The sequence below is a fragment of the Macadamia integrifolia genome, chromosome 4, assembly GCF_013358625.1.
Source record: "Macadamia integrifolia cultivar HAES 741 chromosome 4, SCU_Mint_v3, whole genome shotgun sequence".
In the NCBI taxonomy this organism is placed as follows: domain Eukaryota; kingdom Viridiplantae; phylum Streptophyta; class Magnoliopsida; order Proteales; family Proteaceae; genus Macadamia; species Macadamia integrifolia.
Window position 1 is genome coordinate 23,552,233 of NC_056560.1, and position 14,849 is coordinate 23,567,081.

The 14,849-nt window shown below is 36.5% G+C and overlaps 2 protein-coding genes across 2 annotated transcripts in view; one reads left to right on the forward strand and one right to left on the reverse strand.

Annotated features, from left to right (window-relative positions):
• LOC122076788 (protein MANNAN SYNTHESIS-RELATED 1-like) overlaps positions 1-2,234 on the reverse strand; it is a 7,444-nt gene extending 5,210 nt beyond the window's left edge. Inside the window, exons 1-3 of the mRNA XM_042642337.1 lie at positions 1,447-2,234; positions 594-744; positions 409-476 (exon numbers count right to left, since the gene is read on the reverse strand). Coding sequence (XP_042498271.1) covers positions 409-476; positions 594-744; positions 1,447-1,554 — 327 coding nt within the window. The 5' untranslated portion in view covers positions 1,555-2,234. The remainder of the gene's footprint in view (positions 1-408; positions 477-593; positions 745-1,446) is intronic.
• A 7,325-nt stretch (positions 2,235-9,559) lies between these two features.
• LOC122075918 (probable indole-3-pyruvate monooxygenase YUCCA10) lies at positions 9,560-11,590 on the forward strand. Its single transcript, XM_042641138.1, has 4 exons — positions 9,560-10,298; positions 10,377-10,610; positions 10,723-10,845; positions 11,197-11,590. The coding sequence occupies exons 1-4, from the start codon at positions 9,666-9,668 to the stop codon at positions 11,359-11,361; spliced, it is 1,155 nt and encodes a 384-aa protein (XP_042497072.1). The 5' UTR covers positions 9,560-9,665; the 3' UTR covers positions 11,362-11,590.
• Positions 11,591-14,849: the final 3,259 nt, after the last annotated feature.

Genomic DNA, 14,849 nt, shown 5'->3' on the forward strand with positions numbered 1-14,849 from the left:
GTATCTGACCCAAAAAAAAAAAAGCTAAGGTACATAATGGTAGAAGCCCAAATGGAAAACAGAATTCCACTAGAAAATATAAGGGAGAGGGATCGCTACCCGGTCAAGTGGCTACCATGCCAGCACACGGCCCTGTGTCTGGGCATATATATATATATATATTCCTCATCTCTTCACCATGATTTTTACCATGAAATACAATACAAAAGATCAGATGAACAAGATCAGCAAACCAGATTGATTTTTAGCGTTTCCTGGATTGGAACCACATAATTGTGCTTTCAATGCACTGCACTCAGTTCTGCAGATACAATCACTTCAGTGGATGCCTTCATTTATTGAAATTACAAATTTTAAGAAGAAAGCAGGAATGTAATAACTATTATTCAAATGAATAGCATGAGATACCTGTGAAATGTGGTACTCTGGACCATGCATCAATGAGAATGTAACAAAGCCAGACTGCTCTGCCTCTTCTGCAAGCCCAAAGGGGAATAATAGTAAGAGACACACAAAAGTATTTTTGATTTATCAGAGTATGTGTCTATGTCACAACTGATAAGGTTTCAATTACAACCAAAATGGGAACTTACTTGGTGCTGGCCTTGTCCAGCAAGGTTTCAGCTCTATGCCATCTTCTGCCCACGGTCCCGTACTCTTCTTAGGAAGTGTTTCACGTTTTGGCTCTGTGATCCTGATTTTCTCATATTGAACATCTGATGGTCCTGGATGATTCGGTTTCACCTTTAATAAAACATGAGAAAACATTATCGGCAAGACAGCATAAAGATCCAACTGTGTGGCTGCATGAAGCAAATAATTCACACGGGTTCATCATTATAAAAAAATCACTGTAAAAAATTAGAGATAAATGATCTGTGTTGAAATGATATATCGCAATCAACTACATAAAACTTCCTCTGCATCATTCGAACAGGATCAACGTGCCTAATGGAAAATTTGAAGGATGCAAATCAATTAAAGCTTAAAAACAAAAACACAATTTATTATTATGGATAAGGGGCACAAATGAGGAGAATAAAAATGACATCTATAAAAGTAAAATAAACAGCTAGCACAAGAACAAGTTATGCCATCACCAGAGCAACAGAACCATATGCATGGAGGCATTGCAATCAATATGCAATTTGATCAGATTAGATAACAGCAAACTTATCCATATAAGATTAGATACACATGACAAATCACGAAAAGAAATTAAAAATGAAAATTAAACAAGAAAAACGCAGACATAACAATCAGATCAAACAAGACAACAAAGAAACAGATTGATCAAATAAAAAAATAAAGCAAATTTCAGCTTTTCATAAGTAAATAAGATCTTCACAGACATGAAAGGCATTGGTTCCACTAGAATAAGCTCAAAGCTAACATAAACACCGATCAAGAATACAGTTCAAATTTCAATTTCAAGATTGCACTTACATTAGCATTAGGCGAATCAAAATGGTCCTCCTTGATCATGTTCGCAAGCATTGCAAACATAGAGAAAGTAAGGAAAGCACCCAAAATCTGCTTCGGATCGACCGCCATTCGTAGATGATAGAAAAGAAGAAAACCCAAATGGGAACCTTTAGCTCCAACTCTCTCACTCCCAGATCTTCCAATTTATCAAAGCCATTACCAACTCTCAAAGTGCCGACACTTCTTTAAGAAGCGAAAAAAACCAAAAACCCAGAAAACCCTTTAAACAGGTGGGGACAATAAAGACAGCTCAGCAACTAAGAAACGAAGAAATACCCTAAATTCGATTTTCCCCTCTCTTTGATTATTAATACAGAGTCTGGAGCTCTAATGGCGACGCTTGATTCTTCTGGTTTGATGATCATCAAATACGACAAATTGATGAGAGAAAACGAAAGATTACCCACCTCCTACCTTTTAAAAGAAAAATAAATTACTCAATTTTGTTTCCCCCTCGCTTCTAACCTTTGTGTGATCTGGGTTTCTGCAACTCAAAACAAATCCATGTGAGTTTGAGATAAATATATAAAATCTTTTGGATTAAAAAAATGGAAATTACAATAATTTAATTGCGTTGGTGAGGGGGGAAAGTATTTGTCATGTGAGTAACAAACACGGTAAAGGGGACTTCTCAACCCCCAGTTTCTGTCGGTGGTTCGAAGATTCCTCTCATCCTCTATTTGGAGCATGGAAGATACCGGTCCCGGTCAATACTGATCCGATTTTGATTCGAATCGGCCTGTATCGGCTTCGATCGTGTATGCCAATTCTGCTCCGGTGGTGGATCCCTTGAGGGAGAGATGAAGCTCGATGAAATATGATTGCCTTAGCCAACCTTCGAGGTGTTTTTAAGAAAAAAGAGAAATTTACCCACTTAAGTGCGTCTAAGCCTAAAGACCCTAAACATAAGCATGTGCGAAAACTGTGTTTTTTGCCCTATGTGTTGAAGATGCCTCATGTAATTTCTCATTGGACTATGTGCCGGTGCAATGCACGCGCAAGTGGATAATGTTCTCTTGGTTTTTATTTTTATAATTTTTTTTATTACTTTACACTTCATTCGTATTAATCCATCAATACTTTATCAACCAAGAATCTAGTTGATATCAAATCCGATCTGATTTGCAACCCATGAGTTAGATGTTGATTTGACAAAATGAGCCATGATGCACCATAAAATAACTTCACCAATAGGCAAGAGACACGTGGTAAGCAACTACAAACCAAAGGACCTCTCCAATTCAAAAACACCTACCCATAGGGGCAAAGAAGGCATTTCAACCCTTATGGGGCAAATAAGGTATTCCGCCCCTTATGGGGATTAGGGTTTCATGACCGATAACCTATAAAAGGGAAAATGAAGGTTAAGAAAATGAGGTCACTCTTTCTCCCTCTCTCTCGCTCCCCCATTGTTTTTTCAATATTGAACCCAAGACTAACTTAGGCATCGGAGCCTCATCCACTGGAGCTGCCTCCAGTGGACACTCTCATCTGTTGTGTGCAAGTCTGAACTGAGCCAGAATCTATAGCAACATGCCGAATTCTTCGGAGGAATTACAGTTTACAACTTACAAGCAAGATCATTATACCTAAGAATTGTTCTGCTTTAGGGCCATTCCCATGGCATTGGTAGTTCTTTGCGTGCATTCATGATAGATACATCATCAATCCAAAATGTGAGGAGTTAAATATTCCTTTTTTATTCCCCTTTGATGGATGAGATATATATTTTTTTTAATAAATTAAAATAAATCCAATTTTTTTAGAAAATTATAATATTTTCAGAAATTGAATATGAGTTTAAGTAACATGATAACAAAAAGGACGGAGTTTTCCTTCACCATTCACCCATTGATTCACCATGGCATTCATAGCATCAGACTGCCAAAGGGTAATTTTAACATCATAAATAGCATGTATCATAATCTATCAAAAAAAAAAAAAAAAAACCCTTGATGCAATTTTAATGGACTCACCAATGTTTGACAATGTGACTATTGTGTGAGATGAGACATGGAACATAAGGTTATGAATCATGGCTCCGAAAATTACGGAAGAACATTTATTTGACATTTGATTGGATTGTGACGTTCATTTGTTGTTGCACATAACTGCACATGGATCCATCCACCCAAAGACTGCCATGTTTCAAGTTGTAAAGAATCATACTTCATTAAGCATAATAATATTTAATTTTTAACAAAATTATGTCTTTCTTGTCAAATGGATACTTAAGTCAATGTGGATTGATACATGTGATAGAGGATTACATTTCTGTGGCATTTGTCAAATTTCAAACTAAAGCATTTAGTTGAAATGATTTTTGTATGGCTCGCACAAGAAGCCCTTTTTATGTGGTCTAGTTTAGCTACTTAGAAGGGTGAAGTGGCAAGTACAACTATTAGATTGTTAAGACTAGGCCTAATTTGACCACATTTCAAATTCAAAGCAAAATATGAATTAAAGTTTTCCCATTAATTTTAGGTTGTCTAGTTGTGTTGGTCATGTTTTAAAAATTATTTTTTTATTAAACTTTTGAAACTTCACATTTTGCCATATGGACAATACTATGTGGGTTTAAACTTTCTTAAAGGGAGAAGGCGAGGATTACTTCCCGTAAATTATTCATTTTTACTATTTAAGAAAAGAGTTCTCTCAAACTCCCCCTCCCTCCTTTTATGATCTCATCGTGGAGTTAAAACCCCGCTTTAAAACTATAACTTTAGTAATTACTCGTGCAGAAAGAATGCAAACCGATGGAAATAAGTCTAATGATTAAGGATCTTAACTCGTTAAAGATCATTTCTCCACAAAACTTGAGTCTTATCAAATTATATTTAGAATTTTTTTAATAACAAATCTGCATTATTTTATTTAATTTGGACCAGGTTGTCATAAGGATGGACCTTCAATTGTTTGCAACAAGGTCCAGTGATTAAGGATCTTAACTTTATTTGATAACTAATAATTTAAAGAGTTTATTTGATAATTAATCTGTATTATTTTATATTTAATTTGGACGAGGTTGTCATAAGGATGGACCTTCAATTGTTTGCAACAAGGGATACTTAATCATATAGTATCTCACCTATAACCACTGTTGTGAAGGCATTAATCAACTCATCGGTCCCCTCGACCTGGGGTGCTTTTGCTAGTTTTAAAATACGTAATTGTATCAATTTGGTATCTATGTCAAAATCTTATCGTGCCAAAGGAGATTCAATATGATTTCTGTATGATAAAATGGTATCTTTCTCAGTTTCGTATAGTATTGAATTTTTGAGATAAAAATGTTCGATATGTACCAAACTACCGAAATTTTCTAAACTACCGAACACATAAATGATATATCGTGTAAAAAGCAAAAAACAGTAAAAATATTGAATAAAAACCTTACAGAAACCATATTCATACCGAATAAGATACTGTATCTATTCCTAAAAATAACCATACCTAGTCAATATAATATAATTTCGATATCTTACTTTTGGTCTATTATATCATACCAAAATCGTATCGATTGACACCCTTCGAAATACATATTCTTAGAATTCGCCTTTAAAGTGTTTTTGACAGAAAGAGGGTATTCTCGGGTTCAAGGGGAAAACAATTTAATCTTTGGATTAAACAAGTATTGTAGAATATGGTTTTGGAGTTTATGATTTATTTTCCTTGAGGATCTGGTTTTTCACTCGAAGTAAGCCATTGTGCAATTGATTATAAATTCATGCTCCATTCTTTCTTCAGCAAAATAACTCCAAGAAGGAACAAAGGCAAAGACTGAGGATGTGAAGTACAGGTTCCTCTTGAACAACTTAAACACTATACGGAATTATAGATCTCATTTGTTTTAAGATTAAATGTGTTTCAGGAATTGTCTGGGAAAAATTTGTATAGAAATATAAATAAAGGTCTAGAAATGAAAAATAAGTTCCTGCAATCCAAGATCGCAGCCAAAGAAATGGAATCTCAAAAAGTATTTTGAAAAATACTATAACTTAGCTAAGAGGGCATTTGTGAACTCAAAGAGGAAGTTAATTATTCCATTTCTTCGACTACGAGCCCGAATAACAGCAAAATTTCTTCGACACAAGTAGTCACAAAAATATTTCCTTCCCTAGGGGTTTTGAACTCTCTCACCAACCTCAGACCCTGATATACCCAAAAACATCATATCAGTAGATGGCTGAGACATGGCATAAAGGAATCAACACAAATTGCCTAAGACAACTATCAGAGGAAGGAAAAGCCCGTCAGATCGTGGAGTCCCCATAATCAAAACCATATGTTCATAATGCACTCGTCCTCAACCCCAACCTCTCTTAAACGTTAGAATAAGGGTTACCCCCTTAGGGAAGACTCCCCACGCCCGATTGGTCAAGAGAGAACCACGACCCCACATTTTCACCATCCGAGAGAACAACTAACCGTCTAAAGGAATCCAACACCATAAATAGGGAAAGACTGCTAAGGTACGGAAACTTCACTATCTCTCGTACTCTATTGCTCTCTTCTTATCTCTATTGATTACTGTTGCAAGTTGCAAGGAAGACTAATTTGAGCATCGGAGAGTCTCCCCTTGGAGCAAGCCCTGACTCTCTTGACTTAATCTACCTGTGTAAGACGAAGATACATGCGGATCAATTTTCTGACGCAACAGACCGTGTTCTTTGAACAAGTAGGTTACCAAGATCATCTTCTGCAAATGCAAGCTGCGAGTGACAATAAATAGGTGAACCATCCCTTTTGAACATTTTGATCTAATATTTGTATATGAAACTTTAGCAGTTACAGATCTTCAAAGAGATAAACTAAAAACCTTCCTGACAAAAGGGAGAAGAAAACTTGCTGGATTTTTCATATTTAAGTTCTTCATACATGTCTGGTAGTGCAGCAGCCCCCTCCACACACACACTCTCTCACTCTCTCTCTCTCTAACCATGGCCACTATCCACGAACTTCCACTTGCTGCGGTGGAGAAGTCCTTCACCTCCTCTTCCTTCAACTGTGAACTCTTGCATGTTTTGTGGTCTCTAGTGGTTCTATTTCAGAAAAATGGAAAGATTAAGGTATTGAAGCAAAGTGTTAGAAAGAAGGTGAAAAGGAAGGTGTTAAGAGTACATGACTTATTCTGTATATGTTTTTGTAATGGGAAGCAAGAGTTTAAATAAAGCTTAAGGGTGTGAGCTTGTGCTTAATTTTAATGATTTCCACAGACCCTATGTGGAATCCACATCATCACTCCACATGAAAAAGATCAACCTCAAGTGGCCACTCATGTTCTGGCTAATAGCAGTACTGTAAAAGGTTTATTTATCCCATTAGTGAACAACTAATTAATATTGGTTTTATTGATATGGTTGAGATCTTGAAAAAAGGGTTTTTTTTTTTTTTTTTTGAAAATGGGTGTCACCTACAGGTGACTAAGATTGTTCAACTTAATAAGTAGAGAGGGTATTTTTATTGGCAAGGGAACACTACCCTTTGCATGGGCACTGTATGCATTAGCGTAAAGACCAATGGGAGGTTGTGTGGAGGTATCTTCAGCTCATGGGATGAGGGGCAGCAGTCTTTTTGTGCTCACATGTGTCTAGGTGTAGACACATTCAAAATAACAACTTTATTTTTCTCTATTTTTATTATGTTTCTTGCCACCCCTATAATTGTGTAAGGGACAAACGAATGCCCTTGGCGTGTGGCTCTTGCACCAGACAAAGAGAAGGGTGTATGATGGCCCCACTCCTGCGAAATACAATAAATCCATACTTTTTTTCCGCATTTTATCTCTTTTTGGTGGCATTTTCCCACTCGAGTTGATTAGTTCTCCTAGCAAGCTCACCTATAGGTGATTCAATAATTGTCATTTAAATAATCATCTGGGTTAAACTGCTTTGCTGCGATGAAACAACAAAGTAGCTTTTCAAATGATGAAATCCACTTTAGCTAGTGGTTATTTAAAGGGATGGTTATTTAAAAGGAAAAATAAGATTGTTTGGCTGTGTGAAACCCATGCCAAAGAGAGATGAAGGATGAAATGATCACCCTGCCTCCGTAAAATAAAAACCCCATTCCAATAGGATAGCCTTGCACATGCTCTCTTTAGCCCTATGGCGAAGCAAGGGGCCACAACCTAGAAGTGTTCCCCCTTTATTGTTTAAAATATAACTCTCTTCATTTTTCAAAACTTGAAAATTAACCCAATAAGATCCTATTAATTAATCTAACGAGGCCGATCACTGAAGGTGAGTTGACAAGGAAAAAAAGTTAGTTGTTACCCGGATTACCTATATTCATAGTCAAACAAAATAAGAAATAGAATTATTCCCTTTCCCGTTGGGTTCACAAATTACCCTACTAGATTTTAGTATTTTCAAATGACCTTTTGAGATTCTATTTCTTTGACTACAAGCATAGGAATTAATTAAATTTTGTCCAATTAACAAATAGTAAATTAAAAAAAAAAAAAGAGATGAAATTACAAGCAATACACCAAAATTTATGGAAAATTTTTTTCTGTTGCCCAACAATCACATGCGTCAAAATGGAATAATCTCTTTCTCCTATGAATTCACAAATACCTCTTTAGATTTACCTCTGTGAGATTCTATTTCGACGCATGTAATTACGAGGGGTTGGAAGGTTCTTGCTCCCCGGGTTGCAGCAAAATTTTGTCAAAGAAGCTTCGGGATGGTGCTCCAGCCTTCCAGTACCACTAAATACAAATGACCTCTCACTGTTCCGTCCATTTTCATTTATTTCCGTTTGTCTACTCTCCCAAAAATTCTATCCTTCACAAATATTCCATGGACAATTCTGGAATGCCACTTGGTCCATTGATCTTTTCGACATTATAGAATACGTAATTGAGTGGGGCCATGTGTTTGTATCCTACCCAGAGATTATTGGATTCCATTCTCTGGTTTTTTCGTCCAAACAAACTTAATAATTCGTGAGTTTATCAATGAAAAGGAGAGGGGACCTCTGATAACTGATAATTTAGAGATCCTGCGGAAAGAGGTGGAAGATTTTTTTTTTTTTCTTTTTTTTTGAAAAAAATTGATTAAAAGTGGATGAAAATTTTCTTTCTGGAGGTATTTGTGAACCTAAAGGGGATTGAAGTGAATTATTTCAATTTCTTTTTTTTTTAATTATGTATCTATTGAAATAGTTTTTCGATATTCTCGGAGTAAGATTATATAGTTCTCGCCTACTTTTGCCTTCTAGACCTTGCATATATTAGAGCCTCGTGCATCGATTATACCCTTTTGGCTATGCACCTGATGAATAGTAGAAAGAAAGTTTTTGCAATCTGGAAATAATAAGAATTCTTCCATGATGAGGATTGTTATGCATGGTTTTGGTGCACGGTATTGGATTAATATCGACCATCCTTGAAATCGATATAGTATAATTGGATAGCCTTTATAAAAAGGAAACATCCTTGATTTTCCTTAAAAGGTAGGTTTATTAACATTTTTACCCTTGGGCTATACCGTTCAATCGATACAGTATTGGACATGTATTAGGATCGAGAACATGCAAAATCGATATGGGCGATTCAATACCAGTATGCTTAGAAGTTAGAACCATGATGCTATGTGACTAGAAGTAATTTAGATGTGGGGAAGAAAAAAAATGTTGTTTGGTCCCGTGGTCTTTGTGCCCTAGAAATAAGAACAAGTAAATTTACCACTCCACTCCCCATAAAATAAAATAAAATATAAAAAAATAAATCTTTATTGATGCTTTTGCGTGCACTTTCATTTAATCCCATGCTGGTCAGACTCAAGGGTACAAGATCATGCAGCAATCTCTTGCTCAGTTATTATTAAAAAAAATTCCAATTTTTATAATCTATAAAAATTCTCCTATCCAAGAAGAAAGAGGTATAAGCATCCCAGATAAGATTCACATACGAGAATAATCCCATACGGACTAAGGATGTATGAGAATGTTCTTGTATGTGATCCTGATCCGGGTATTGATGTACGTCCCTGATTCGTGGATTTGAATTTCGCGTATGTGAGCTTTCATTGTACATTTACAATATATTGACGTAGTTAATTTACAACCACAAGCGCTTCAGATAGAGTTAGGACTTTCCCAACTTAAAAATGGAAACCTATTTTCCATCATCATCCTCTGTGAAAGCTTGAGAAAATAACAACTAATCTACTTTGATGGAAATGAGTCAGAAAATGAGTGATGATGAATTAGTAATCGTTGCCGGCGCCGGCCCATCCGGCATAGCCACCTCTGCATGCTTAAACCTCTTATCAATCCCCAACATAGTCCTTGAAAGAGAAGATTGTTGTGCTCCTCTATGGCAGAAGAAATCCTATGATCGTCTTCATCTTCACTTACCAAAGCAATCCTGTGAGCTTCCTCACATGCCATTCCCTTCTGTTTACCCCAAATATGTACCAAAGCAACAATTCATCGAATACTTGGAGGATTATGTGAATCATTTCAAGGTGAATATCAAGTATAACAGATCAATCATGTCTGCAACATATGATGAGCTAACCAAGACATGGTGTGTCAAGGCAATGAACACAACTTTATATGAGATGGAAGAATACAAGACTAGATTTTTAATCATCGCAACAGGGGAAACTTGTGACCCGTTTATCCCTGAAATTGAAGGCTTAGATAGCTTCAAAGGGGAGGTTTTGCACTCTACCCAGTACAAATCTGGAGATAAGTACCGGAATAAGAGTGTTTTGGTCGTCGGTTGTGGTAATTCCGGGATGGAAATCGCTTTCGATTTATCAGATTTTGGAGCAAAGACATCTATTGTGGTTCGAAATCCGGTAACTAGCTTCTCTGTACTTAAAAGGGAAGACCCAGATTCTTCATAGTTTTTCTTACTTGAAATTGTGATGGTACAGGTTCACATTCTCTCCAAGGAGATACTACAAGTTGGGTTGTTTTTGTTCAAGTTTCTTCCATTTAAGTTGAGGGAATTCATTGTTGTGATGCTCTGCAAGTTGTGGTTTGGTGACATGACTAAGTATGGGATTACCAGGCCAGTTGAAGGGCCATTTACTAGGAAAATGAAGTATGGCAAGTTTCCAGTCATTGATGTTGGGACTGCTAAGAAGATTAAGTCTGGCGAAATTCAGGTAATTCATGTATGAGGCTCCTGTTATTGCAGGGTCTGGGAGGGGTAAATCCGTAAATGTATGCAATCTCATCACTGCAATCTTTTAATGAAGATTTGTTAATTTGAAACAGGTTTTACCAGGAATAACAACCATAAAAGCTAAGGAGGTGACCTTCAAGAATGGGTATTCGTATCCTTTTGATGCAATTGTGTTTGCTACAGGCTTTCAGAGATCAACAAACAAGTGGCTCAAGGTACCCCTTGTTGAATCTCATCTTTTCCTCATATTTTAATTTATGGGAGAAGGATAGGCACGCCACCTGTAAACTAGAGAGCGGCACCAATGGTAAGGAAGAAGGAAGAAGGAAGAAGCAAGAAGAAAGAGACAGGCATAGAGAGTGCTAACTTGCATTACATAGACTCTGGTGTGCCTAACCTTTTCTCTTTATTTCAATATTTGGGGAGATGATTCCCCGACAGACAGCGTGGCCTGTACTAGCAAAAAAGCTTATAGAGAAATAGCTAACTAGGCATTCAAGTTATCATCTAGAAATTTCTGAGAAGTTGTGCTACTTAGATTATATAACAATGCTTGTTTCATTCAGGATGATGGCTACCTCCTTGATGATGATGGATTTTCAAAACAAAGTTTTCCAAACCACTGGAAGGGAAGGAATGGTCTCTATTGTGCAGGGTTAGCAAGGAGAGGATTGTATGGATCTGGCATGGATGCCCAAAATATTGCTAATCATATCAAAACACTCTTATGAAGGCTAGTCTCTGGTAATTAAATTTACTGAAACTGGTGGTTGTGCCACAATAATTGTGAAAGTAGACTTGTTTAAGGTAGATAAGCTGTAATGTTTGATATGCATTCTAGGTCGATAATCCATTCTTAGAAATCATATATACCAAATGTAGCCTTAGTTTTCCACCCATAATCTTAAACATTTAGATTCAATATTTATTTAATGTATATTTGTCATTTCATTTTCTCAACCTCTGCATTTTATGGGTCCCAAGCATCCTAGCGACTGAAGATCTTACTCTAAATTGCGATTAAGGATGAGGAACCATACAGTTATGCTTTGAAAGCATTTGAAATCGTACGATGGATTTGGCTACAAACAGCCATACTTTTATTTTCCCCCAAACTTGTAAAAAAGAAGAGAAGGTATATATCCTTTGGGCAGAAAGTAAACTCATTTGCTTGAATACAATAGACTACAACTACGAACAAAATGTGAAACTGGGTTAACCTTAATCTTGTTAGAAGGAATGTAGAAGCATAAACTGAATTTGGACCTTGCAATGCAACCCTAGTAAACTTAGAACTGGGTCATTATCATTTAACTTGAAGCTGGAATAGGAGTTCTCCAATTCCTCTTTCCAGGGGGAGGGGTGTGGGGCTGGCAGAATTTTATCAGAATATGGACTTATTGAGGTCCCCAAGTCTCAACTTTGTTAAATGAATATACAGAACTCTTGCCTCCTATAAGGGCACCCCAAGTTTCAACTTTGTGTATTAAAAACAAGATCTTGCCTGTTGCTGCACGTTTTCACCACGCTTAAACTTGCAGAACAGAATTCAGAAACAGGCCTGGAGGAAGCTCCGGGGCCAGGCTCCGATGCTAAAGTTAGTCTCGGTTAGGTTATATTGTCAGGTGATCAGTGGATTGAGAGCTTACCTCCTTCCCTGGCTGAGCTTCCCTTATATAGAATGCATTAGTCTCTCCTATTGGTCGAGGATCGTGGACACGTGTCTCTGCCCTATTGGGAGGATCTTTCTTCATCGTGGCTGAGTTGGGCAAGATCGTAATGGCTAACTTAACCCTAATTAGTAATCATAACCGTCAACTTGATTCTGTTGAAATCCTCCCAATGACTAACCCTACCATAGTTAGCCTTGGGTTGAGTGGCTTGGGGTCAAGCAACCACTTAATCTGCCCAATTATTTAGGTAAGGTTTACGGGAGCACGAGCACCTTGCAGCCCTTTTTTAGGAGAGGTCAGGTGATCGAGGGGTGGGGTTCGACCTACATATCTCAGCCCACACAATTTTAGGACCGATTACCTGACCATTGACCAATCAACGGATATATGATATATCATTGCCTCTCACCTCCCTCTTATTATGATAGGATAACTATGTCCCATAATACATGGATATTAGAATATAGATGTCCCAGGTTCATTTAGTAATTAAAATCAGGATCAAGTTTTCTTAAGATCATGGTGAACGAGTATTAATTCATCGTGCGTCATCGAAAACGTATAATGCGGAGAGATATATGGGGAGGGAGGGGGGTCACATCAGGCCCCACCCTTAGAACTGTCCTAAAAGTAAAGCCCTCACCAGAATTTTCTCCCGTTCAATGGATTGATAGGTTACCAACCAGTAGTCAAAAGCTAGTGTTTAGGATCAGAATTATATAAATGTTGGTTGGAGTACGTCAATATTTCATGATCTGATTGGTGGGTGAAAGAAATCATTTTTGTAGAAATTTTGCCATCATAATGGCGTAAATGTGGAGTTTTAGAATATTTACAAAAAAACTCGGCATTATAATTGCATGGAATATTATATAACAATTACCATGATATTGGCATTATAATTAAGGATGTGAATTTGTAATCGAAACCGTTTATCGAAATCGAATCGATCAATTTACATCGAAACAGTAAAACCGTTTAGTAAATGGTGTGGTTATGGTTTCAAGTTTCAAGCCAATTAGCTAAACGGGTGAGGTCGTTTTTAACCGCGGAACCCATTGGTTTCAAATTGAATTGAAACTGTTTAAACCGAACCATTTAAAATCGTTTAAACCATTTAACCTATCCGATTAATCCATATAACAATTAACAATTAAATTAAGCGTCTATCCTGCTTTGGTATGATTTATTATAATTCAGTTCAAGTTTAGGTTTTAGATCATAAACTAGTAATCCATATATGTTACTATGTTATTATATTATCATAGATGGGGTGTTTTGGCTGAACCACCTGTCATTTTAATATTTTATGCTATAGAAGGCTGGATTTGGATGTTGTATGATATTAGTTCTAAATGTTTGAGAATGACCATGCAAAGAAATAACACTAAATTATCAAATTAAGACATACCATCGTTAATATAGAATCTCTTATTTGTGGTTGTTAATTATTTTTTGATAAGCTTATGATCTTCAGTTTAGAGATGGTTGTAAGTTATAACAAACCGATTGTGAACCGTTTTACAAACCGTATGGAATAAACCGAAATCAAAACTGTTTAAAACTGTGAAACCGACGCCGTTTAAAAACCATGGAAACCGAAACCGTTTACTAAACGGTCACGGTTTTAGAAAATGGAACCATTTAGTAAATGGTGCGGTTATGGTTTTAGTCAAATAAATGTGAATCGAACCAATCCGCACCGTTTAAACCGAAACCGAATCGATTAACACCCTTAATTATAATGGCATATAATGATTTTTTTTTTTTATGAAATAGGAAATTAATTAATTAAAACAGAACAAGGAACAGACACGATTTGAAAATCCAAAGAGAGTAAATGAACAATGAGGGGGGTCAAGATCCTAAACAAAGGATCAACAGCAGAAGCAATCAGCAACCGAGTTCTTTTCTCTATATACATGAACAAAAGTCACTTGGTGGAATAAAGTACTAAGATGAAGACAATCTTCAATAATATAAGAGATTCGCCGGTGGTACTCTATTGGAAAACGTTGGAGAATGTGAATGACCATTTGATGATTTGATCATTGTCTTTCACAATAAGATATTGAAATCCCTTCGAAAACGCCATAAGAAGGGCATGCCAGCCTGACTGCTAAAGCTTCAATAACATAAACATGAGTGTGCCCAGAGAATTCAGCGAAGCTTGAAACAAAACGTCCTTCAAAATTAAGGATAACACCACCAATGCTAGTAGGATGGAGAGTCAATACAAGAACCATCCACATTTACTTCAACAAAGCCATAGGGAGGTGACTACGAAAGAAAAATAGTTTGCTTCAACTGTTTCTCCACATGTAAAGAATACATCAATGAAATAATAAAATAGGAGGGGAGAGGGAAACACCTAATTTGGCCTTTTAAATTTATTTATGCAAAATTCCGACCTTTTTTGTTTTTGTTTTTGTTTTTTTTTTTGCCAAATTTTGTGCTCTAGGGGTATTTTGAGAATTTTTTACTATCGGATTTCCCCCTTTTTTCCCTCTTTTCTTTTCCTTTTTCTCCCTCACTTTTTCTGCATT